The 27448-nt window shown below is 40.8% G+C and overlaps 1 protein-coding gene across 6 annotated transcripts in view; it reads right to left on the minus strand.

Annotated features, from left to right (window-relative positions):
• MBNL2 (muscleblind like splicing regulator 2) overlaps window positions 1–27448 on the minus strand; it is a 172290-nt gene that overhangs the window by 51063 nt on the left and 93779 nt on the right. For all 6 annotated transcript variants that reach the window (XM_070408725.1, XM_070408724.1, XM_070408722.1 and 3 more), the window contains exon 3: window positions 2564–2728. In XM_070408725.1, the coding sequence (XP_070264826.1) occupies window positions 2564–2728 (165 nt within the window). The remainder of the gene's footprint in view (window positions 1–2563; window positions 2729–27448) is intronic.

Here is a 27448-nt window from a genome sequence, read left to right on the forward strand (position 1 = left end):
TTCCTTATCTCTTCCATCTTCTGGTGGCTGCTGGCATTCCTTGGTTTGTGACCACATCGCTCCATTTTTGACCTCTGTGGGCACATTGCCTTTATCCTCGTTGTCTGTGTCAACTCTCCCTTTGTATCTCTCTTATAAGGATAGTTGCAATTGCATTTATTTATTGATTTAGTAGGTAAATATTGGCTACTTTATTATGTATGCTGCCATCCAGGAGAATGGGTAACTAATGCTCAAAAGTCTGAACTTTCCAATGGCATGTAGATTACAGATTATATAGGGCAAAATCACAAGCCATCATAGGTTAGGGGTTCAGGGTCTTGCTGGAAGCTGATTGGTCAGAGGTGAGTAAGGATAATGAATCATTTCTGCAGGTCTCGAGGACAGCTCTGAGGCCTATTCTTGTGATCTTTTGCCCTGGTTTCATGGGAAAGTAGCCAGGGGGTGGTTGCACCTTAGAGCTCAGGAACTTACATATAACTTAGGTTAAGATATTATCTTTAGCCTGCCAGGGGTCCAGACACTGTGACCATTAGTCAGATCCCGGCTACTGTCTTCTGCTGCCTCTGGGGTTGCTGATTATCCAGAGAAAAAGCTAGGTCTTTGGGTGACATAGACAGAGAGAGAGGTGATTCCATTTCATCCTGGAGGATTTCCTCAGCTCAAGATACCCAGCTTAATCACATCTGCAAAGACCCTGTTTCCATTTAAGGTAACATTTACAGGTTCCAGGTACTTTTGAGAGTCACTATTTGGCCTACTACACTGTACTAGGTCACCGATTAATTCCTGAGACTCTGAAGTCATTTGCTTGTAGCGTTGATGAGTAAGGTTATCACACTTTATTCTAATACTTCTTGTAATTTAACAATCTCTATTAAAATATTTAAATGTACTATACCTTTTTCATAATCATGGTTATTAACATCTAACTAATATTTGAGATTATACATAATTTTCAAAAAAAGTTCAACTAATAGCAACAGGAATGGAGTTTTCTTATTGACATTGCCATTATTGAGTACCAGGGTCAATCCTTATTAATTATAAATAAATAAGAAGCGAATGATTAAAATGAGTGAGATATATACTACAGTGTTACCATGCTGACCTTGGTTGTTCTAAATCTATTCCCATAGACATTATTTAATGTCATTTAACTAAACTATTTTAGCATTTAGAGAATTTAAAAAATAACTTATATCCATGCATCAATAAAGAGGACCATAAATTATACATGTGTGTGGTTTTAAATAGGTCTACTTAAATGCCTATTTTTGGTGTTAAAGGTGTTTAGAACGCTACTTGTGTTTTCCTTACATCAAGGCTAACTTCTACTCATTCTTTAGGACGCACTTATTTGGGACCTCTTCCAAGCAACCTTTCCTGCCTATCCAAAGTCACAGTTCCCTGTGCCTGAACCTTACTTTGCCCTTTCCCTGAATCTGTCTATCCCCAAAAGACTATATCCTATTTATCTTGGAGCCACCTGTGCCTGGCACTTGTTTTTGTGTTTTTTCCTCTGGGTAGAGCTTGTTCCTGGCTACTTTGTGCCATCATTCTTGACCTTGAGATAAGCAGATTCTTGACCTTGAGATAAGCAGATTAGTCCCCCAGATTCCCCCCCCTCATCCCCACACCCACCCTCCCCATCTCATCTCACAGACACACAGTACAAAAATTCAACTCACTGGTAGCTATCCCTTTTAATTTAGCAGCTTTCAATAAGAATTTTCATACAATAAAGGCTGATTTTTAAACAATAGTCTTTTGTGTACGTACGTTTTTTTTCTTTTAAAAAAGGCAAATTTCGCTCACTTCACTGGCTTTGTTTTTTTAAAAAACAGTTAGATTGTTTTTGACAAATAATTCACAAATATAAATGAAATCTGCTGAAGCCAAATGCACTCCTTTCCTCCAGGACCTCATTTCTAAAACAATTTTCAGACCGCCAAGGAAGGCTTTGAAATGCCGTGAAATCAGAGAGAAAATATTAGACAACACAATACATTTAACCTTGTGGTCCTTGCCGAGGCTGCCACGCCCAGCCTTGGAGAGACAGGAGGTGTAGGTGACTAAGACATCATCCTTTTGGGCTGGTGTCAGGCTCCAGGTGGGGCAGACTGGTCAATTTAACACCTCTGGTTTCTCACTCCTCATTCTTAAAATGATGCCATTGAACTAAATTATCTGTCAACTATCTTGCTAAAAAAAAGTTTAGTCATCAAAACCTCTTTTTCACAGAGATCATCAATTCATACTCCAGATGAAAATGTAGAACTATTAGCATTCTAAGATGGTTCAAACACAGAGTTTACTGGTGAGAAAGAGCTGGAGTGGCATCCAGATATTGAGTTGAAATTGTCTTTGCCTACTGTTTCCACACACATGTTCCCATGTAAATAATTTTAAAAACTCTATTTTCAGCATCCCTTTAGCGTCAAAGCTTTTTGCTTTAATTGTAGCCAGAGACAAAGTAGAGGGAGGCCATCCGAGGTCAATGTGGCATCGCCCACACCAACACTTTAATCATCCAGCCCTTCATTAGATGCGATGTACTCACCACTGGATGAAGTGGGGTTCCTGGAAACATAAATTGCATCTGCTGGGCAAGCATTGCTGCTGCAGTTTTTTGCTGGATCAAATTGTTCCTCCCATTAATTTCTAGTTGAGTTTTTAAATGTGTTGGAGGGTGAAGATACTTGCAGTTCTCTCTTGAACAACGGCCCTGTAAAATGAACGTTTTGGTTTAGGACTGTTATTGGTAGCTTTCAACTCTATTGTCAACCATTTCACAATCACTCTGTATATACAAAGGTAAGGATCCCATGTGTGTATGTATGTTTGTGCATGCACGCATGTGTTGGAACATAGAACACAGTTGGAACATATAAGGGGTGATTCAGGCATTAGGCAATTATCAAACTTGCTCAAACCTGTTGAGTAGAGAAGCTGCCTGAGATCGATTGTTGTTTTTAATGGATTCTATCTCTGACAATAGACTCTAAAGAAATGTGACTGCTGAGAGTAAAGATACATGCTTCTCCTAGGCCAGTGATGGCGAACCTATGACACCCATGTCAGAGGTGACATGTGAACTCATTATTTTGGTTGATTTTTCTTTGTTAAATGGCATTTAAATATATAAAATAAATATCAAAAATGTAAGTCTTTGTTTTAATATGGTTGCAAATATCAAAAAATTTCTATATGTGACACGGCACCAGAGTTAAGTTAGGGTTTTTCAAAATGCTGACACACCGAGCTCAAAAGGTCCGCCATCACTGTCCTAGGCAGTATGGAGGGCCTATTTATTGTGACGTATCAAAAGGAGGCTTTGAACCTACTAGACATCGGTTTGTGCATGCTGGAGTGATGACAAAGTGGGAATAATAATAAGAACCTCTTGAAATGTGTATTTCAGATTGGCTGAAGACACCCCTCATTCAAATTATTGTAGTAGAGGCAATGGTAGTATGGTTGTGGACTCTTCTTAGTCACAGATGCATTGGTGAAATTTCCAGGCACAAATTCAGATAATCTCTTGCAACTGATTAGCTTGCTGCACAAAAGATGCTACCCCATGTCCCTGCCCCACTCCCATGACAGTTGTATCAAATTTAATGTCATGATATGACATAGTGAAGAATATTTGTGGCTAAAGTAACATTTGGACATGAAAGTTGGCACAGTGAAAAAAATGAATAAGGTGATACATGTGCATAAAACCAGTCTTAAAGAGTCTTTGAAAATGGTAGTGTTTATATTGAAGTCCCCAAACTACCAATTGAGAGAATCATGTTGATGTGAATTGTGCAATTTCTGGGGAAAGAATAGCAAGCTGTGTTAACCAGTATGAGTATTATCATTCCCTACAGAATTAGTCTATCTGCAACCGAGAAAAGAGAATATGGGTTTGTTTATCAGATACAAAAATAATTTTAAAAAGCAAGCTTGGTGGATCTGGGGATACAAATTTGTTTATAGTCATCCTAATTCTAAACATCTGGAGTTCTCACTCTGCTCCCCACTGATGTCAGCTGCACTTTTGGCAGCACAGGCTCTCTCCCTGCGCTCATCGCCAGTCTTGCCCTGAGGCCCCACTGTTAGCAGCACTGGAGATTGTGTCAGCCTCTACGGGAAGGACACAGAGGCGGCTACTGGGCACATCAGAAGGAACTGGTTATTTCTGCTAATAAAATTCTATAACAATGAGCAGTGTCAGTGTGTCTCCTTAGTCTCAAGTTTATATTGGGATGTTTCACTCCGCTTTCCATGGTCAAGAGTTAGAAGGTCTATTGTACAGTGGAACCATTATTTAAAAACAATTTAAATCAAAGAAGTCTAGGAATCTCTCTCTTTTCATATACTTTGCAAGTTTTGGGAGAAATTTTTATCCTAACTTCACTTTTCTCACTGTTTAGTGACATCCCAGAGTCCCTAGACCTACCAACTTGCTTGAGACATCTCTTATTTTATCTCCCTTTCTGCACTCCCTTGATAATGCTTTCGTCTCTCAGTTTGCAAAAACCAAATTGCAAGAAAGTATTATGATGGTGCTTGCTCCTACAGCATAGGTGTGTGACCAGTCTTTGGATTGGCTGCCTTAATGTCAGGTGTTCATATACATACATATGATTGGAGGTGGCCATGGGACACAAGACATAGCTACTGCCCATCAGCAAGGGTGGAGGAGAATTAAGCAGAGTGACATTTCTTATACAAGGCTAAACCGCCCAGGCTTCTCTTTGACAACCTCAATCCAAACTCTCTTTAGTCACAACCACTTCACTAAGAAACTGACACCAGAAAGGCTCAGGTATACAAGGTCCACACAAAGGTACAGGAGCGCTTAATGGGAAGATATGGGAAAGCAGAGTTCCATAGAATGGGATGCAATTTGTGAGACATCCACACCTCCATAGTCTGGCTGTTCAGTTTTGCTCATTCAGATAACTGTCAATTTGATCACTCCTCTTCTGTAATGCTTTGTAACTGAGCATGAAAATTTCGATTAGGCTACAAAAAATATGGTTTTCTTGTAAATGCTGTTGTCTCTTGATACAACTGGGACTCTTAAGGAACTGAATAAACTGTTTTCAGCCAATAGAACATAATTTACAATATCATGTTAGTAATTTATTGATGGAACCTTCTTTTTCATAAGAATTAATGTAATTTCCTAGTGTTCTTACTTACACACTTGGGGAAAGGTATATTATCGATCACCCATGAGCTAGACAATTTATATGTGATTATCTCATTTTCTCCTGAAAACAGCTGTAATGATCCCTATTTTACAAAACAGCAAGTGGGCTCAGAAAGATTAAGGAACTTTCCTAAGGTGAGATAATTGGTAAGTGGTAGAGCTGGATTCTAAATCCAGTTCTACTTGACTCACATCATTATGCCAAGCTGTTTATTAGCAACAGTTAAAATCCATGGAGGATAAAAAATCTAGCATTATCCTTCATAACATAATAGAAGGCATATAACAATTTAAAATATAATAAATTATATATGAGGATTTGGGAATGGAAAAGGATCATTTGCCTGGGTCCATGCATTGATACGAGGATGGAGGAGTGGTTAAACTCACAGCTCTGGAGGCAGATGCCTGGACACATAACTATGGCTCTGCCTTTTCTAGTTGTGTTACTTTGAATTTCTTGTGCATCCATTTGCTTTTCATCTGAACAATGAAAATAATTACTGTGTTCCCCTTTAAGGTCTATTGTGGGATTGCATCAATTAATATATGCACAAGGTTTAGAAAAATACTTGGCACATAGTAGACACAAAGTAAGTGTGGTTAATATTTCCAAAGAAATAAAAATATTTGTATATGACATTTTGTTTACAGTAAGTGCAAGATAACAGATTTAGTTGTATTTTGATTGGCTTTTTGTTCTTTTATAAAGTTTCATGTCAAAACATGATAAAAATTACTTAATTATACTTATTCAAGTATCTTATATTTAACATTACTTTCAATTCTACGGGGTATTTCTGTAAGTAACCATATTTTTTTAAAGAGACAGCCCTGAACCATAACTCAATCTAGTATTAACAGTTTTAAGTGTGTTGTACCCCAGGAATGCTAATTCAAACTCTGGGAAACTCCAGGCAGCAGAATTTTACTAAGGGATCTTATGGATTCTAAAATCCTAAAGGAAAAGCTACTGTCAAATATAACAAGCTATTTGACACAGTAAACAATTTGTAAGGAGGTTTTTGTTAAGGCGTAAGATTTGTCAGGATACACATCATCACACAAAAACTGTTGATTATCAAAGCAAGTTGTCATAGCCGAATGGGAGAGGGTAGTGCGCAGAAATGTGAAGCATCTTTGTATATCACTGTGAAACAAAACAGAAGTGTCAAAAATAGTGTCTCCCGATTTTAGTCCAAGACATGAAGATAAAAATGTCTTGGAAACGTCTTCTTGTGGTTGCTAGGATTGTTTTTTTGGTTTTATTTTAACGCTTCCTCCCTTTCAGTTTTTGGTTAAATGCTGTTTCCAGAGAGGTAAGAGTGGTGGGGTCCAGACGTAGAGAAGGGGCCTGGCACAGCTTCTGTGGGATGGAGATGGGAGGGTGCCATTCTAGAGTCCTTGTGGCAAGTTGTGTGGGACCGGAAACAGGAGCCCGGGTGAAGGGCCAGGAGATGGGCTCACACCAGGTACTAATATGGAGACTGCAGCTCCTGAGTCATGTGGGCCCTCTCAGGGTCTTAGCTCACTCCAGGTGGGACACACCAGGTATGGAAATAGCAACTGGTTTGGATCACACTCAGCATTGTTCTTGGTATACTTCCAGGGTCTTCTTCATTTGTTCATTCAAGAAATATTGATTGAAGTCCTACTGTGTGCCAGGTATTGTGCTAAGTACTGGTTAACCGAAGGTGAGCAAACACAAGATATACTGCCTCCCTTCCTGAAGCCTACAGTCTAGTGGTGAAGATGGATACTAGCCAAATAATGACACAGATAAATGTATGATTACACAACTGACACACGAGTTCTGGAGGAGGATGCTGAGAGAATGGTGGGAGAGGGTCAGAATTGAGACTAGTGGGTCAGGGAAGGGCTCTGGAGAAGTGACATTTAAATTCAGACCTGAAGGATGAGAATGAATTTGACAAAGTAGTGAGTGGTAGCAGAAGTGTGTGTGTGTGTGTGTGTGTGTGTGTGTGTTGAGGGGCAGAATACAAAATGAGAACAAGAGGGAGAGAATATACCATCTGGGGACTTTCAGAAAGTACCTCAAGGATAAAATACAGCGGGGTGTGGGTTGGTGGTGGAGGGGGGGGCCGGGGGGGGGGGGGAGATTGATAAAAGATGAAGCAGGAAGTAGTCTACTGAAGCTAGATAACAACTTTGAAAGTGAAGTTAAAAGATATGAATTTCATTGCCATGGAGAATTTTTAAGCAGGAGACTATCAAGACCAGAGTTACATTTTATGCCTCATGTAAAACTTACCCTAATTATTATATTTTATACTTCTAATTTTATTATAGTTTACATTGTTTAGAGAACACTTATTTTTTTAAAAAAACAAACAACATAATTCTGAGTTTATGTAAGATTTGTGTGCAGTTTATTCTACCTCCCAAAATAATCTCTACTCCAGGAATATTTAGATTAGGGAGGATAGTTAGAAACAGGTAAGAGTTTGCAGCTGAATTACATTTATTAAAATAAGCAAGCATGGAAAAGTCTAATACCAAGTACCAATGTTGATTCTCAACACGATGAAGAAAGATGCTGAATAATTGTAATAGGTACTTGGCAGAACACCAGATGGGAGCTATCAGAATTACATGGCCGTTACATGGCGTGGGATAGAATACATGCCGCTTCGGCTAAGAAAAGATTTCAAGAATCAGGTCGGTGTGAGGAAGAGAAAGCCTAATTGGAACATGAGATTTTCTAATTGCTTATTTTAAAACAAGCAATTTTTAGAATCTTTTCCTAGTATGCTCCTAATTGAAAAAGTCAATTAAAATATGGAAGGAAAAGAGAAAACATTAATTAGGAGATTGTTAAAGGAATTAACAATAGGAGTTTTTGCCCACAGGAATAGCTAATAGACAACTATATCCCAATCGTTTTCCATGGGAAGAGCAATGGATTTTTGTATGACCTATTATTCAAACAGTTAATAGGCCTCTGCTGGATGCATTGGTTGGGAATGATTTGAACTGTGTCTTGGTGTGGGCTACGTCATTGGTCAGCAGACTCTAGGAAGGGCCCTTGGGGATATAAGAATTCCAGCTGAGGGCCAGGGTCACAGCCAGAACTACTGAGTTCCTCCTCTTTCAGTTGGGACTGGGCCACTCACTATTTTCAGCACGTGACTGGTGGTTTCAAGAGAGCAGGCCAGGCTGTGAAATGGAGAATGCTGACTCCCACAATTGAGGGCAGACAGTCTGCTCTGAAAGTGGCCTGCAGGGACATGGGGCATCCAGGAGCCTGCTGGGGACCCCAGAGCTGGCCACGGGAGGGCCGTGGAAGAACCCCCTCAGACTTCCTGCATTCCACACGTGTGAAATCAACTTAGTGAAACCCCGATATCAGGACAGATGCTTTTGCCCTGTAGTTACATTCCTGAAACCCATCTGTCATGGAACCTCTCCCAGAGGATCGGCTTAAACTCGTGGCAAAGGGAGCAATCTCTGGGACTGGACAGCTTGGGCTCCAACCCAGCTCTGTTCTGGGTACTTGTGGCCTCCAGCTGCCATATTTGTAAAATGAAGATAATAATAGTTCCTACCGCACAGGTTTTTGGTAAGGATTAAGAGTTAACACATATAAAGTATTTGAACAGTTCTGGGCATATAATAAGCCCCCTATAAGTATTATCATCATCATCATCATCACCATCCTCATTATTATGACTGCTAACACCTTCTCTGCATAGTAGATAAAAGTACATGATATTTAAAACAACCTTCCTAATACTAGCTCAGTTTCTCCATCATTGTGCTTCTCTCTGGCCTGTCTACCAAGCGCTTTACCCCTTTTTTATTCTTGTTCTCATAATCAATGCCAACACTGGCATTTATTTTTCAGAAGAGCCTCAGATCTGTTTTTCTTTGATATTTTTCCTGCTGAAACTTGCCATGACTGATTAACATGGCATGACTAATCTAGAGTTTAAAGCAGCAATGGATTATAGTGGGATGATCCTGGAATTCTGGTTGTGGCTTCATTCCAAAATGGTCATATGAACGTTTACAACTAATTTATAATAGCCTGCACCTCAATTTTCTCATCTGTCAAATGGAGGTGATTATATTCCCTCACCTCAACTCCTAATGGTTGTGAGAGCTCAAGAGAAAGCAAAAGTTGCTCTGAAAAAAACAAACAAACCCCAATCATAATTTGCTATACCCCTGTTTTCCCTTATATGTTCCTAATCTAGCAAAGAAGAAAGCCACATACATTGATAGTTAGAGTGAAACGTGACAGCAGGGATACATATTGGCCACAGTCCGGATACGCTGGACAATTGTGAGAAGACTGCGTGAGGCATATCAGCACAAGTGGCAAGCTGAGTCAAAGTTGATTAAGCCTAGGAGGATTTATTAACTACCTACAGTGTACACAGTTTGAAAGTGAAAAAATCCAATCAAACAGACCACTGTTTTGGTGCTGGTGACACATAAGTTGATTAGCAGACTTTTCTAAGTGACTATCAGACACTCACAGTCTCAGTTTCTCTAGTTTCAAAATTTCTCAAGGCACTTTTGAAAGTGGGGGGAAAAATTAAGGCCTTGATTTGAGTAAGTGAGCAGATTTCTATTGAGTGGTCATTTTTATGGGTCCAAGTCAGGTAGCGAAGGCTGAGTTTAACATTTGGCCAGCACATTTCTGGAAGGATATGGACAAGTGAAAGTGTAGGAAAATGGAATGGTTCTTTACATTGGGGGCTTAATTTAAAACGTTAATATGGAACTGACATAGCCCTACGCTAAGGCAAGTGGCAGATTAGACTTTTAGACTTCTTTTGAATTTAAATAAACTGATTAAATCAGATGAGCTCTTTGTATTATTAGTTCCAACCACAGCAAATAAAATTTAGCCCCATCCGAGCACCAGAATTAGAGGAAACTAGTCACTACAAGCAAATGATTACCAGAAGGTCCATAAAAATGAACAATTGCCCAATCATCAATATTTTGCATTAACTTATAACTCTTTCTGTTTATTAGTAATTCAGTTTTTATTACAAATCATCTTTTATAGTCTATATATGCAATACACTTGTTAAAAGCATAAAATGTACTTATTGAAGATATAAAAAGGTAATATTTATGGTCTCTTTTCTGGGGCGTGTTTCCTTTCCTCTGTTGCTTCCATGGTACAGAGGAAATGTGTAGGAAGACATGAAGGAGATCAGAGAAGTCGCTGGATGTGTAAACTAGGGAAAAGCACGAAGGCCGATGGGCAGTTACCAATGCCTCCAATGTTACCCACCACCAAATTGCGCACAACTATGAGTGTAGGGAGGCTAAGAAAAGGTGTGCATCAAGTTGTGCAGGTGGATGGCCTAAATGGTAATGAACACTGTAGTTTAGTTGGCATTTCTTTCCCAGAAAACCATATGAATAGGCATAAGAGATCATTCCACTGCCACTCCTGATGGTGGGGGTGATGCCCGATGCTAGTGCTTTTCATTTCCTTAGAGGGAGCTGCATCCCTCTAAGATAGTCTTCCCATCTCTAGATTTGCATTTAGGGCAGCCTATCATCACCAGAAAGGCTGGGAAAACCTTGGGGCCATTGCCAGTGCTGTGTGAAGAGCTCTGTGACTCATGCATTACTATGCCAATATAACTGCCTTATTCCTTCAAGTACTGTTGGCCTATCCCATTAAGACCTAATTTTGTAACCATTTAAAACAGGTGAAACATAAAATGAATAAATGGGAGGAGAAGCAAAGAGGGTCAAATTGTTCGAAGTTGGCCATTTCAAAGCATGTTTAGATATTTTGTTGAATTTTAATGGATTTTGTTGCTTGGACAGTTTTGGTTTCTCAGACTACATGTGTGTTATGTTTGGAAAAAGCTGTTTGTCAGTTTAAGGGGCTAAGCCCTGTCTATACTAATAAGGATTATCTATCCTGTTTATATGTTAACAGAAAATGTGTCAGTTAAGAAAAATCAGTGAGACCAAAAATAGTCCCTCCAATCTCCAGAGATTTAAGGAAACTAATTTCTGGGCATCAGATGCTTCATTTGAAAATTATTTTATTTAACCAGAAGATAAATGTCTTCTGAGTCACAGAAGTACATTGGTTAGTGTGCATCCTGATGATATAGCAACCTAACACAAAACCTATCCAGTGGCTATTTGACTTCATAGTGTCTAGCTTTCCTAACATCACATTCACAAATGTGAGCATCACCGTAGCCATGGGTGAAACAGAAGCTCTATGAAATATTAATATCACAGCAGTAGAAATTTTCCTGTGGGGAGAGCAGGCCTTTGTGGTCTATGTCTTATACTTCTCAAAGCCCACAGTACAGGGACCCTTTCATGGTGGTCACTCAATGCATGTTAGAAAATGTTTGTCCTCCTTCCTTTCCTTTGGCAAATCTTATTGAGCCCCTTTTCTGTGTCAAATCCTGTGAGATATAAATATCACCAGAGGATATTTTCTCCCATTGCTTTTCAGACAGAGTGAGCGTTAGCAGTTTGGAAAATTAAGACAAGCCAGACTAATTCACAACCACTCGGTGGGGGTTAAATTTCGCCTTATAGACCTTCAGACACAGCACCTGGAACAATGTCCTGGATAAATGCTGAGTAAATATTGGCTGCTCTTTTTATTATCATCAGTTGTTAGCAATCCCAGAAGCTGGTCTTTTTCTAAATAAGTGAAGTCTATCCAAAGACACAAAACTTTATTATACATCTTCTGTTATTGTCTAGTCTTTTTCAGTCTGATTTGAAAACCATGTGGTGAATCACCTACCCTCACAGAGGGCTTCCTGGAATTCAGACACATGTAGGCAATCAATCTTAAAGTCTGACATTGAGTGGTTATGCTCCCTGTGCTGTTTATCAAAATAATGGAAATACTTCTGTCCCAGTTATAAAATAGCCACTGTCCCAAGCCTGTCAAGTCTCAGGTGTTTTCCCTTCTTCTCTGATCACTGCAACCCCTTACCCCAAATCCGGCCACTTCCCCCTCCTGGATCCCAGGAATCAAAGAGTTAAATCTGGCACAGCAGGGGGCCTCCCTGACCTGGCTCTGGTGCATTCCCATTGATTGGTTGCTGCTCACCTGGTATTTATATTAAAATATTTTGCATATCACACCTGATTGTTGTTGTCTGGTTGTTGGTGTCAAGTTGGGAAGGCTTCCAGGAGAAGGTGGGAGAGGAGTTGGTGATGTATAGATTGGAGCATGGGGAAGGGGTGGGCAGGAGCGGGAGGAAGATTGGGGAAAAGATCAGGAAACAAGGACTACTGGGTGAAGAAGCAAATGGAAGAAGATGGAAAGCTAGGGTATCTTTTAAAGAGCACATTCATTTTCAGTAATATAAGAAAAGAACATTCCTTTCAGGCTGGTTTGGACTACCTGGTGGCTTGGGACTGACCTGCAAACTGAACTGCAGCAGGGGGCAGCTGCTCTTTGTTCCAGAAAAAACAGCCTGGGAAGGTGGAGGGTACCTTGCACCACAGCACGAGTGTTTATGCACACTGCTGGGGGGAGGGGTGGGTGTTGAGCAGCATTACACAGAGGAGGTGTGGGGCTCAGCTTGTCTGTCTCCTGGGGGCAGAAGCTGCATGTCTCCATTTCTTTAATCAGCAGACATTTTGGGAGCATCTGCTGTATGCTAGAAACTGGGATGTATCGCATGTAGGGTACTAAGATGTGGTCCCCCTCAATGAAACTAGCTAAGACATATAATAGTGCACCTCACATGAACTAGGCAGTTTCTAAGTGCTTTTCATAGATCATACTCTAATCTTCAATACAAGATCTTAACAGAGGTGCTGTAAATATTCCCATTTTATGGGATAAAAAGAGAGACATAGAGAGGGACAGTAACTTCCCAGAGTTGTCACAGGTATGAAGTGGCAGGGCTGGACATCCAACCCAGGCCGAATGGCTGCAGGGTCTGTGCTGTGGTCCCCCTGCAGAGCCGTTACTAAGAAACTTGAAATGCAATGGAACTTTCGTATCACACCTTAAAAAGCATTTTACACACAGTATCCCGATATAGCTTCACAGCATTCTTATAACATGTCACCCCAATTTAAAGGTAAGGAAAATGAAGCTCTGAAGGATTTGAAGGTCCTTGCCAAGGTCATTGTTGTTGAAGTCAACCAGGGCTAAACTATGGTCTGCCATCACTGGGAAAGGAGCTCTCTCACTGCCCCTTGTGGCCAGTAGGAGAAGCTATGGGAAGCAGAGTGTTGGCTCTGCAAGGGAAAGATTTGTTTAGAACAGGTGAATACCCTTGTGTGATAATGAATGTCAGGAAGGTGACACTGGATGGTCAGTGTTATGAGTGGGATTGTGTCTCCCTGGAAAGATGTGTTGCTGTCTTAAGCCCCAGTTCCTTGGAATGTGACCTTATTTGGAGATAGGGTTTTCACAGAGGCAAGTAGGTTCCCAGGACCAGTCCTGAACTGATGCTGGGTCTTTGCTCCTGGCTGATACCAGGGTGGGTGCTAATGCTGGTGTCCTTGTGAAAAGGAGAAATTCAGACACAGGGACAGACATGCACAGAGGGAAGGATAATGTCCAGAGACAGAGAGAAGATGGCCATCTTGTAGCCAAGGAACATCGGAGGTTGCCAGAAGCCTGAACAGATCCTTCCCCAGACCTTGCGAGGGAACAGGACCCTGCTGACACCTCAATTTCAGACTTCTAGCTTCCAAAACCATGAGAGAATTAATTTCTGTTGTTCTAAGTCACCTGGTCTGTGGTACTTGTAATAGCAGCCTTAGGAAACTAATATAGTCACCTACAAGAAATGCTAGAGAATGTATTTTCTTTTTTTTTCATGAGAGAGGAGGCTACACCAGCAAAACACCATGCTATCTTCTAAGACAAAGATTTGGTTCTGTGAATGTGTGCTCTAATTTTTTTTTTTTTTCACGAACTCAGCTAATAAGATCCCTCTGTCTGATCAAAAATACACTGTAACAGCTCCCAAATCCTTAACAAGTACAATGATTTTCTACAAATGAAACTAGTCAGCTTAAATGCTATCTGATTTTTCATATGGAAGATTTAATAGGAGAGATTTATTTTAGTAAAAGACAGAATGTTTCACTAAAGAACTCATTAGTGATGCATAAAGGCCTACTGAGTCTCTGAAGATCCATTTTCAAAGAGAAATGTTGGGATCATTTTTATATCCTGATTACAGAGAAAGACTTGATAAAATTTGTACTTGATATTAAAATTGCATGGGGGTGGGGGTGGGGATCATTCATTCAAGCAAGAGAGAAGTCAAAGAAAATGTGTGAATTCTGCCAGCATTTAGAAGTTGCTTTTACAAAGGTCGATAAGTGTTTCTGTGGCTCACTCGTGAGGCCACCTCCGCAGGCATTTGACTCATCAAGGAAAATGGTAGAGAGGAAGATACAGAGAAGAGGCCTGCTGTCCAGGTCTCCCATAATCCCACCCTCCCAACCACCTCACCTGTTCCTTCTTTCCCCAGTTCCTAGGACAAATCCTGAACTGAGGCTGGGTCTTTGCCCCTGGCTGATACCAGCTCAGCACCTACGGTTTTGATGGCTAGGTGGCTGCTCTGACCCACGTTCCCAATTTCTGCCTTCCTCTTGACCTTGTTCACCCACTGGGAGTCTCAGTTATTATGTTTGAGGCTACCACAGGGTTTGTTGCTTCACCTCCAAGTTCAAGGTCTGAGAACGTGCCTCCCTCCAGGCTCCTTCCCAGATGAGAGCTCTGCGTGGCCTGTGCATCTGGGGGAAAGCCCTCCCACAAGGCTCTGTGGCCCACTGGGGACAGCTGCTGCCCATCCACAGACCCAGCAAGGATCACCTGGATTTGCCCTCACTGTCACCCACTCTCAGTAGACACCCTGCAAATTTCTCAGACTTCCTGTGGCTGAACATTTCTCCAAAATGCACCGAGGAGGGAGGGAGAGACTTGGAGACAGCACTCTTGGGCTCACAACCGCCATCTCTTCGGCTGAGTTTGCAGATTTGACTCTAGATTCTGGGGTCCCTTCCTGTCTGATCCAGCCAAACACTGAAACATGACATTACTTCCTCTGCCTCTTAAGACCTCCCCATAAAATGTAGAAGAAGTATTTTCCCTCAGCAAACCCAAATGCTCCCCATTTGTTGCCACTGGTTGGATACTTAAGCCCCTGATAGTCCAAAAACTGCTGATCAAATTTTTTTTAATCTTTAATTTCTTTATTGGTTAAGGTATTACAAGTGTGTCCTCATCCCTCCCGTTAGTCCCCAACCTCCCCCCCCACCCCGCCCCACTCATGCTTTCATCCCCCTGTTGTCCGTGTCCATTGGTTTGGCTTATATGCACGCATACAAGTCCTTTGGTTGATCTCTTCCCCTTACTCCCTCCCTCCCCTACTTTCCTTCTGGGGATTGAGAGTCTGATCGCTGTTTCTCTGTCTTTGGATCTGTCCCTGTTCATCAGTCTATGTTGTTCTCTATATTCCACAAATGAGTGAGATCATGTGGTATTTATCTTTCTCTGACTGGTTTATTTCACTTAGCATAATGCTCTCCAATTCCATCCATGCTGTTGCAAATGGCAAGAGTTCCTTCTTTTTTACCGCAGCGTAGTATTCCATTGTGTAGATGTACCATAGTTTTTTAATCTACTCATCTGCTGATGGGCACTTAGGCTGTTTCCAAATCTTAGCTATGGTGAATTGTGCTGCTATGAACATAGGGTGCATATATCCTTTCTGATTGGTGTTTCTGGTTTCTTGGGATATATTCCTAGAAGTGGGATCATTGGGTCAAATGGGAGTTCCATTTTTAAATGTTGATCAAATTTATTTGTAAATTGAATCAATCCATTATTAGTCCAATTTTTTAAAGAGAATTACATGTATGGTAATAATACTTGGTATTGTTTATTGAGTACAAATAAATTCCATTATTATTATTATTGACTACTTATTATCCTATATAATAAAAGGCTAATATGCAAATTGTCCCCTCGACTGGGAGTTCAACCAGGGGGTGGGGCTGGCCTGCCAACCACCTGTGGCCCCTCCCCACAGCCACCCCCGCCCCCTATCAGCACAGGGCAGCATGACCCCTAATACACCAAATTCGTGCACTGGGCCTCTCTCTCTCTCTCTCTCTCTTTCTCTATATATATATATATATATGCACTGCACTAAGTGTTTCACATGCATTGTCTCAGAGAAAGGGAGGCAATACTAATATCTTCAATGAATAGATGTGAGAACTGGTACATCTGTAGAATAACAATCTTGTCCCAGGTCATACAAGTAGCAAAAGGTAGAACCAGGATGTCAATCCAGGCAAAGTGACCCCTGAGCCACTGCTTTTAATCACTGTGCTTCTTTCACATGTTCATGTAATTATAAAAATGTCATTTATTAAATGCGTGCGATGTGCCAAGCCTGATGCCAAGTACTTTCTAAGAATGATTGTGTTTTTGTTTATTATAAGCCTCTGGGGTAGGTCTTATTTTTATCCCCATTTTGCCAATATGGAACCAAGGCTCAGACGGGTTAAGTAACTTGCCCAAGGTCACACAGCTTATAAAGAGAAGGTTCAAGATTTGAACGTACTCAACCTGGTTCAGTCAAAACTGCCACATGCTGAGAATATAAATTATTGATTGCTGCCATATGTCTGGTACTATCCTAAGCCCAAGTGGATACAAAGATGAAAAATAAATTGTTCCTATCTTTGAGAAACTCTAGATACATAGACCTGCAATGCATATACACATGGCTATAAGGGAAGAAACCATCATTTTAAGTCATATTTAAGTCTAATATTAGCCAGAGGAATCCATGTAATGTTTCATAAATCATACACTCTTACAAATCCAATTAAAGTGATTGAGTACATTTTATAAATACAGTTAAATTTTATTTAATATATCAAACTAATAATTGATGGGAACAACTAAAGTAGGTCATTCTCAGCACATCTCCAGGTTTGAGAGCAGAAGGAGCCGCCAATCACAGCCGTAGGGACGATCCTGTCATGGGGAGATCACAAGCCTTTCACATCTGTAGGCGCGGCACCTGATCTCAGAGATAAATGGATTTTACATATTCAAATATAGTTTGAGAATTATGCCTGTATGTTTTAGGTATATCTCTACGCTTTGCTTATTGAAAAGGCTTCAAGTTTCTGCTGAGGGCAGTTTCCCAGGAGGGCAGGGTGGAGTAGGGAACTCGCTTCCTCCTTTAGATGACCCCAACGTGAAACCCCTGCCTGTCCTGGGCATGTCAGACGCCGACCCTTCGTGGGACTCAGTGAGAGGGCATGCAGTTTTGAGCTGTTTTTGCAGGGCCAGTATTTTGTTAATTCTTATCGACTCAATTTCACCTGGTTGCATCTGTGATCAATAAGGACAGCGGGGCAGGGTCAAGCGTACAGTCTCTACCTCCGGAGCACAGCGTATCTTACAGTTCTGACCGGGATTGACCCTGTGACTGGTGCTTCATCTATCACAAAGCCTCATGTCTCTCGCATGAAGTTATCTGGTCCTGGATACATAGCCACTCTATCTCTTGAATCATCCCTTGCTTTTCATTCCAATTGCCCCTGCGAGGCCAGTGCAAGCCATCGATGTGCCTGATGCTGACAACAGACCCCTCATCGGTGCTCCTTTAAGCAGCAGTCTGACCTTCATTCACTCAACACATATTTGTTGCATATCTAGTATGTGCCAGGAAATGTTCTAGGAGCAGGGACTATATCAGTAACAAAATTCACAATTACCCTGTCCTCATGGAACTTAGCTTCTAGCTAGGGCAGGCAGGCAATAAGTGTAATAATAAGTGAAAGAGTAGAATGTGCCAAGTTCTACAGGGGAAAAAAGGTGAGATAAGTAGAATGGGGAGTGCTGTAGGGGGTTGGCTTGCCCTTTTGAATTTGATAGGCAGGGTCCACCTTACTAAGAAGGTAATTTTGGAGAGTAGAGATTGAAAGTAGGTGGAGAGGTAGGCATGGCCTGTATCTGGAGGAAAAACACTCCAGCTGGAGAGAACAACTAGTACAAATATACCAAGAAGGAAGCATGCCTGGCATATCTAAGGCCAGTGAACCTGAAGGTGAACCAGGAGGCCTGTGAACCTGGACACCGTGAGCCAGGGCAGAGTTGAAAAGAAGGTCTGAGGGCTTCAAGTGGAGGTGGGGAGGGGTAGGTTCTGGTGATATTTTGAAGGTAGACCCAACAGATTCTGACACACAGGATGTGAAGTGTTCTAGTAAAAGATATCAGTCAAGGAGGATGGTGACGTTTTGGGCTTAAGCCACTGGAAAGGTGGAATTGGCATCAATTGAGATGCAGAAGGCTTGGTTCAAGTATGTTTTGGAGAAATAGCAGGAGTTGTGTTTTGAACATATTGAGTTTGAGCTGCTTATATCATTAAGGTAGAGGTGTCAAATAGGCAATTGGATATGGATATCTCATGTTCAAAAAAGAGGTGTGGACTGGAGATGTCCATGTGGAAGGTATTGACAGCCATGAAGAAACCTCTTCAGTTGTGGCTGTGGGTGCATCACTCTCCTCTCAGAATATCCGTTCCTTCCTGAATTGTGTCCAGATGTTCTTATCTATGAGCAAGGCCCCCCATGGAGTCAGACAATGAGCTTCCTTCCTTCCTAGTCTCACCACACTGTTCTCTTTTCATGCAACTAGATTCAAGTCCAATTGGAGGTGGGAAACCTGAAGCCTGATGCCTCCCAGCCTCCTCTGTGACTTTGCTCAAGCCGTTCCACTCCTCTGTCTTCTACCCCAATTCAAATTGTCCAAATTTCTCTTCCAAGGCCTAGTTTAACAGACCTTCCGACACATGAATCATTCTCCAACCTCTCCCCATGCACCCCTGAAAAAGCATTTTACCATCCCTGTAATTCTCTAGCGATCTGCACCTCTCCGGCAATGTGTAAAACCTAATGCCTGCTCTTATCATTAGGGCTGTTGGAATTCAGTCTCAGGGTTTTACTGTAAATTGCTCCTGAGTAGAAGCTCTCTCATTTGCCTCAGAATAGCCAATAATGTAGAGCATAGTGCTGCATAGAGGTGTATACTATCAATGTGTGCTAACAAATGAATCTTTGGAAGACACATTTTTAAAGGCAAGACTCTGTCAACCTTGCAGTATAAAATTTAGGGGATGAACAAATATAACTTGAAAATGATTTTCCCTGCTTTAGAGGCAATTTCTTCCCATTTAATGATCCCTAAATAGTGTAAACACATACTGGAATCTAATAAAAGTATATGTAGTAGGCGTTTTTTCCCTATAAGGACAAAAAAAAATTACAAGGAAATTGAAAGAAATTTTAAAATAGTCTCTATGTGTTCTTTAAAATCAAAATGCCAACAAGTATGTGAATTCTTATTTTTACCAATAATGCAAACAACTACAATTTAATACAAATGATATACATATTAGAAAATAGTTTTTATTTTTATGAAGGCTTGCTATACATCAGATGTTTTACATACATGGACCCTGATTCTTACAACACCCTGGAATTTGGTATCATCTTTCCTTTATATATTGAGTAAATTGAGAGAAGTAACTCACCTATGTTGACTAGCTTGTCAATGGTCACAGAGTTAGTAGGTGATAGAGTCAGGATTCTAACTTAGCTCTTTGGAAAGTCAAGGGCAAAATTTCTTGCATCCTGTCATCTGGCCTCCCCACCTCCACTTGAAGCCCTCAGACCTAAGGCTGTTGATCTCAGTGTTCAAGCTGCTGATTATCTCAGTGGAGGAAATATACCATGACAAGATGCTTTCAATAGTCATGTCCTTGGATAGAATTCACTACCATTTTCAGTCATTTATTCACTCAATGAATATTTTTAAAAATATTTTTTACTGATTTTTAGAGAGAAGGGAGGAGAGAGAGATAGAAACATCAATCAGCTACCTACAGCAAGCCCCCTACTAGGGATCAAGCCCATAACCCAAGCATGTGCCATGACAGGGAATTGAACCGTGACCTCCTGGTTCATGGGCCAAAGCTCAACCACTGAGCCATGCCTGGCAGGCTCAATGCATATTTAATGAGCGCCTCCTCTGTGGCAGGCACTGCCATTAGCATGGAAATAGACAAATGAGCAAAACAGGCAAAAGTCCCTTCCTTTTGGGAGCTTACATTTTAATGGGGGAAGACAGACTCTAAACAAGATCAATAACTAACATATACAATGGGTATGATGTGAAAAGTGCTAGGGAGAACAATCAATATAAGGGCAATAAGAAGTGTGTGGGTGGGGGACTTTGCAATATTTGTTAGGGTGACCTAAGAAGGTCTTGGTGAGAAGATGGCAGCTGAGACCTGGAGGAGGCAGGGGAACAAGCCTGGTAAGAGGAGACACAAAGCGCAACGGTCCTGAGGCAGGAGTGCCTGGAGTGTTCTAGAACAGCAACCAGGCTGTGTAGCTGGAGCAGAGTGAGCCAAGGTGAGAGTAGTAACTAAAGGGGAGAGGTGAGGAGAGTGAGGTGACCAAAGGGTAGAGAATCAATCTTCCGGGTCATCAGAAGGACTTGGGCTTTTACTCTGATTGAGATGCGAAATCAATGGAGGGTTAATGCACTGAACGATTGTACCCAGAGGCTTCCATGTTCTTCACATATTTTTGAAATGTATTAGCAACTTTAATAAATTATGAGCAAGTGCATTATGTCAGACTCTCAATCACTAAATATTGCTGATCTCATACACATCTCCATTTAGCACTGCCATTGTGATCAGGGAGCAGGCCAGAGGCTGGGAGAGCAAGAAGGGCATAAATTCAAGAGGCCCAGATTAGGGGGTGGGGGAGGGCGCTACCATATCTGTAGCATGCCATCCCCCAGACCTTTCCTGCTCTCCTTTTGAAATAAGATGGGTGGCTATCCCCACAGCCTCCAGCTCAGCCTTAAAATCTGAACAGCTGGGAAAGGATTGGGCTGTCTCTGTTACCACCTCTTTGAGCTGCAATGTGGGTATAAAGCCATCCATCAAAGGCTGGTTAAGCAACAAGCTGCAGATGCTCCTCAGTGAATGGCAAGGGGAGAAGAAAAACTTTTTATGACAGAAAAGTCCTGGTCTAACTCCTGCCAACCCAATTTACACCTTACAGTATCAAGTAAATCTCATTTCCCCCAATTTCCTCCTTCTGTTTAATAAGATTTTTTTTAATCTGATGAGCATTCCACTGAGAACACTGGCCAATGAGAATGTGAGTTTCTCTTGCTCTACCCTCTGTGAAGGGGTGGGACTTAATTTTGCGTGGTGAGAGGGCTGGCATGCAGCTAGATGTGTGGCAAAGGAGGAAAGCAGGGAAAAGCACGGAAAATTTGCCTCAGACTAACCAAATTTACATCTCAGTTTCTATTTTCAGGATTTAGAGTGAAGAGCTTGGACCTACCGTTAGCCTGGCAAAGGTTAGAGTGCTAAGAGCTACTGGACTTTTAGAACATAGGCTGTACCACTAGAGCCTCCATTTTTAAGTTCATGGGCTTAAGACACTGGGGCATTTAGTTATTTTTGGCATATATACATGAAATGCCTTCTAGGAATTTTCTGGAACTTATTTTACTCAGAAATGATCAATGTTTCCCTCTGCAGAGCATTGCTGCTCCAGTGAAGGGGCGTTTTTGCCAGGGGAACACGGATGTGTGTGCCACCAAACACTGCTTATAGACTGAATACATAATGACTTGCAAATATATGCATTACCGTCTTCAAAGTTATAAAATTGCTGTAGTCAGGAGTAAAATGCAGATTCAAGCACATAAGAGTTCATTGAACTCACAGTAACTTTTGTAAGGTGTGTTCTTAATCAACAGGTAATAAAAACGTAATTGGTAGCATGGGGCTCAGGGAAATTTTTTCATGTGAAAAAGGTTTTAATTTCTCAAAAACTTTTAAGTAGGAAGTGATGAATGATACATGAATGTTTAAGTCAGGGGCTACTAGCATTTCTATCTTAAACTCAATGGCTGTTGTTAGAGCAGACTATGAGTCAGCAAGACCTTTGAGAAGAAGCAGCATTCCTAGGATTCCCTGGTCTCTGAGCCCCATCATTATAGACTCATTTTTTGGAGATATTTCCTATTCTTTCTGGTCCTGGCTTTTTTACAATGAAAATAACCCTGAAATCATTAAATCTTCAGTATGGAGTAATTTGTTCATCATTTTGCTCAGGTCAAAGAAAACAGTAGAAAGAAAATAATAAATGTGAAATGAGGAAAAAACTAGGAAAGAAAGGCAAAGTGGGAGAAGTGCTGCAAGCAGAAGAGGTTGTTGGATTTTATCAAATGCTTTTTCTGCACTACTTGAAATGGTGTGTTTTTCCGCCTGCATTCTATCAATGTGGTGCACCACACTGATTGATTTTTGTATGTCTGGAAGTGCTTGCTAAAGGCTGGACCAGCTTGTAACATGTGCACCTATATTTTTCAAAGTTATTGCCTAGTCTGGCTCATTTCTAGATTGTTCTCCCATGCCATGGAGATTTAAAATTTAAAAAAAAAATGTTCAATGTACCAACTGAACACTAGGGATTCATTTTTGGTCATAATTAGTTTCATTTGAATTCATACTAGGGGTAGGTAGAGCTCTTTTCCTTCAAAGAAATAACAAGATTGAGAATGGCACAGAGAAGAATTGTCTGTAATGAACAATGGGGCAGGTTATGCAAAAGGAGGAATATTGGTGCCTTAGAGTTGAATAGAAGAGATTTATCCAAGGTGTGGAGGCCTAGGGAGGTGCCATGGGCAGAGTACTTATGGGCCCTAACCCATCACTGGTCCCTTGACAGCATTTCAGCACATTTTTTAATTAGCCAGCTTCAGTATCCCAGAAGCAAACAAGGGCAGAGGGGTAAGTGGGGGGTGGGGGGACTTCTGCATGACCACCATCTACCCGTTAACAATTTTTCTAAAAAGCAAAAACTACTTTGAGAAATTAACGGTTTTTCCCCCAAGTAATTCAATTTCAGTTTGCTATTTTAGCATTCCTGAAATCATTTTATTTCCTTTTAGCTAAAAAATGTAATCCTATAAAACATAGCTAGAAAGTAAAACTTAAGTATGTGAGTTGGCTTGTTCTTTTAAATTTAATTGTAAACAATTGAACAATTTGGGAATATATGTGTGTGGGGGGTCACTCTTAAGAGCACCACCTAGTATAGTTATTGCTATGTTTGAGGACTCCCTTTGATATTTTCCATATTTTATACAGTTCAAATCTTGGTGAACAAATAATATAATGGCCTGATTATTTTCACTGAGCCTGTCATCAATGTGTTCCTCTCAGCAGCGGGGGAGTTTTATTTCTGATGCCTGCATTATCCTTCCCTGAATGAATGCACTACAATTAAATTAACGAGTTCTCCCATTATGGTTCTCTACAGTTTTGCACTTTCATAAAAAAAATTTGTGCTAAGCATTTTCACAACATAGCCCCCCTCCTATTTTTACTTCATCAGTTTAAGTGGAATTATTGGATTAAAGAGTATGGATTTTTGCATGGCTCTTAAGGTATCTTAAATCAGCATATTCTTAAATGTAATCTTATCTGAGCACTCAGCATATCTAGATGTTTTTCTCAAGAACTAATCATATTACACTGATTTTTATCAGACAACGAGCACATGTATTTCTTTTTGTCTTAACTGCCAGGAAACTTAGAGCTACAGTTCAAATCCAATAATGAGTTCATCTCAGGTGACCTGTAATATGTTTCTTGTTTCCTTTGGATCGATTTTCCACGTTGTTCTTTTTCAAAACCATGATGTTGAATTTTGTAAGTTCCCTCAAATTTCTTGTAGAAACAGGTGGATTAATAAAATAAAGATCACTCCAATGCACACACAAGCACATGTACAAATGTGTTATTTATTACATCTAACATAAAACTTCATCTAATTAGCATCATAAAATCAAAATTCGGATTCCTACAGCCAGTCGGCCTGGTGGTCAAATCCCTCTAGTGTTAACTACAACAATTAAGGCTTGGCTAGAACAAGACTGCGCACAGAGACTACAAGGGGGTGCACCAAGAAAGCATAAAAGATGCGGAGACAAAAAAACATGACAGAAATGGAGGATATGGAGCTAAGAATCACAATTTTGAGGGCTTGCCATAAATTTGTGCAGAGCCTCACGAAAACTAATGAGACCCTCGATGCTACGATAAAGAAATTAGAAAGTAAGCATACACGGACTGAAATAAAGAATATTATACCCAATAGCAGACCAGAGGAGCACAAGAATCAAACCAAAGATTCGACAAAAAACACCCAATTGGAAAAGCAAAATGAAAAAAGAATCCGAAAGTGTGAAAATAGTGTAAGGAGCCTCTGGGACAGCTTTAAGCGGACTAATATCAGAATTATTGGAGTGCCAGAAGATGAGAGACAGCAAGATATTGAAAACCTATTTCAAGAAATAATGGCAGAAAACTTCCCCCATCTGGAGAAAGAAATGGACTTACAGGTCCAAGAAGCGCAGAGAACCCCAAACAAAAGGAATCCAAAGAGGACCACACCAAGACACATCATCATTAAAATGCCAAGAGCAAAAGACAAAGAGAAAATCTTAAAAGCAGCAAGAGAAAGAGGCTCAATTACCTACAAGGGAATACCCATACGACTGTCAGCTGATTTCTCAACAGAAACTTTGCAGGCCAGAAGGGAATGGCAAGAAATATTCAAAGTGCTGAATACCACGAACCTACAACCAAGATTACTTTATCCAGCAAAGCTATCATTCAGAATTGAAGGTCAGATAAAGAGCTTCACAGATAAGGAAAAGCTAAAGGAGTTCATCACCACCAAACCAGTATTATATGAAATGCTGAAAGGTATCCTTTAAGAAGAGGAAGAAGAAGAAAAAGGTAAACATACAAATTCTGAACAACAAACATGCATCTATCAACAAATGAATCTAAGAATCAAGTGAATAAATAACCTGATGTACAGAATGAACTGGTGATTATAATAGAATCAGGGACATAGAAAGGGAATAGACTGACTATTCTTGGGGGGAAAAGGGGTGTGGGAGATGCGGGAAGTGACTGGACAAAAATCATGCACCTATGGATGAACACAGTGGGTGGGGAGTGAGGGAGGAGGGTGGGGTGGGAGCTGGAAGGAGGGGAGTTATGGGGGGAAAAAAGAGGAACAAATGTAATAATCTGAACAATAAAGATTAAAAAAAATAATAATAAAATAAAATCAAAATTCTTAGATCTGGACTCTATAAAATGATGGAGGGCAATCCTCTCCTTTTGCAATAGAGACAATGGCCTAGAGAGAGAAATGGGACTTGTGATCACAGAACTATTTGGAGTTAGAGCAGGGCTAACTAGAACCCAGGCTTTTTCATGCCCAATCAGAACCCTGACCAAAGCAGGAGGAAGGGATTACTTGCTGTACTTGATGCCTTGACATTGCTGCCAGGGACTCAACCATCATGCATCTCTCTTTCATCTCTTTCTCATCCTTTGATTTCCTGTTGCCACCATCCGCTGCAAGACATGTGTTATTTCATTCCTAGAGTACAGATTCTGTGCACTCTATTCTGTCTCACACACTACTGTTCTATTAGTTTGCTCAGGCTGCCTTAACAAAGTACCACAGACGGAGAGACTTAAACAATGGAAATGCATCAGCTTGAAGTTCTGGAAGCTAAAAATCTAAAATCAAGGTGTTGGTGAAGCCACACCCCCTCTGAAGGCTCTAGGGGAGAACCTATTCCAGGCCTCTCTCCTTGGTTTGAACATGGCCATCTTCTCCCTATGTCTCTTTGCATTGCCTTCCTTCTAAGTGCACCACTGCATCCACATTTCCCCTTTTAATAAGTGTACGAGTCTCAGGGATTAGGGCCCACCCTAATGACCTTGGTTTAATTTGATCATCCTTGTGGGGACTCTATCTCCAAATAAGCTACACTTTGGTTTCAACATAAGAATTTTGGGGAATGTAAATTCAACCTCTAATAGTTGCAAAGTTCATTTTTCCAAGTTTTTATCTCCCTGCTCAAATCTTTCATTGTCTTGAGTTACCAAATGAAATCCAAATTCCTCACTTTGGTGTTCAAGCTCTCCCACAACCCTGCTATAATGTATCCTTGTTCTTCCATCACCCTGCATGCCCCATATTCCTCTACACTGCAATCCAACTGCATTACTCTCAGATTCCAAACATCCCACACTTTCCTGCCTCCAAGCCCATGTTCATGCGGCTCTTTCTGCCTAGAATACCCTCTTCCTCCACCTCAATGGCCCATCTCAGAGGTCCTCTCCTCCACTATGCCTTCCTAGTCCCACTCAGACATGTCTCCTCCACAGGGCTTTGTTTTGGTACCTTGCTGGCAGTTAAGGATAATGATCATTGTACTACAATCACTTTGTGTTCCCTCCTACTAGCCTGCATCCTTCATAAGAGGCAGTGCTTGCCCATCCTTGTAGATCTCTCAGTTCCTTTTCTTTTCCAACTTCCCTCAAAGTGGTTGCTGGTACATTATATGGACAGATAGAAGCTAAAGGAGATATTCTGCTATGGGGATCAAGAACACATCAGGGTCATCTAAGATAGGTCTTGTCATAACATCATGCCAACTAAGCATGATGTATGTTAATAGTGGAATAAGTAAAATAAAGGTTGGATGTAACATTTAATATTATTGGTGCGTGGGCATGGCCATTGTTGAATGGGAGATAATTATTTTTACTAGGAAATTCCCTTTGTTCTCAACATTTTCCCCTCCCAACAGAAAATTCCATGAAGTTCTCTTCTAAAGAAAAGTAAATATCCAGATGGCCAGAGGAATGACCTTTCTCTAACAGAGGGGATGAATTTGTTATCCAGCCAAATGTTTGAAATTCTTCCACCAGCATGCATAATTGAGAAAGATGTGTTAATTACCCTTAAGTGACAGCTGGTAGGACTTCTTAGAAGACTCTGAGAGGAGTATTGATCTTAAATCATTGTTAGTGACTGTACTGTGGTGATAAAAAGGTAAGGCTCTGGAAACAATATTTGAATGGGCAGGTCACGTGCAGGTTCTGTATAAACTGGGGCCTGCGGGCATTGTGGCAGCTTGCCAATGCTTGTCAGGCAACAAAAGCACCAGTGTAGCTCTTTGCATGACATTTTAATGAGTGACACAGAGAAAATCCCAAAGATGTAATCCCTAGTCTTATAATAGTTCCATGGCTCAAAATGGGTCATCAATAAAGAGAAAGACAAGTCCAGAAA

This window comes from Myotis yumanensis, unplaced genomic scaffold, assembly GCF_028538775.1.
Source record: "Myotis yumanensis isolate MYYU_CA2020_CCGP unplaced genomic scaffold, mMyoYum1.0.hap1 SCAF_3, whole genome shotgun sequence".
NCBI classification, from domain to species: domain Eukaryota; kingdom Metazoa; phylum Chordata; class Mammalia; order Chiroptera; family Vespertilionidae; genus Myotis; species Myotis yumanensis.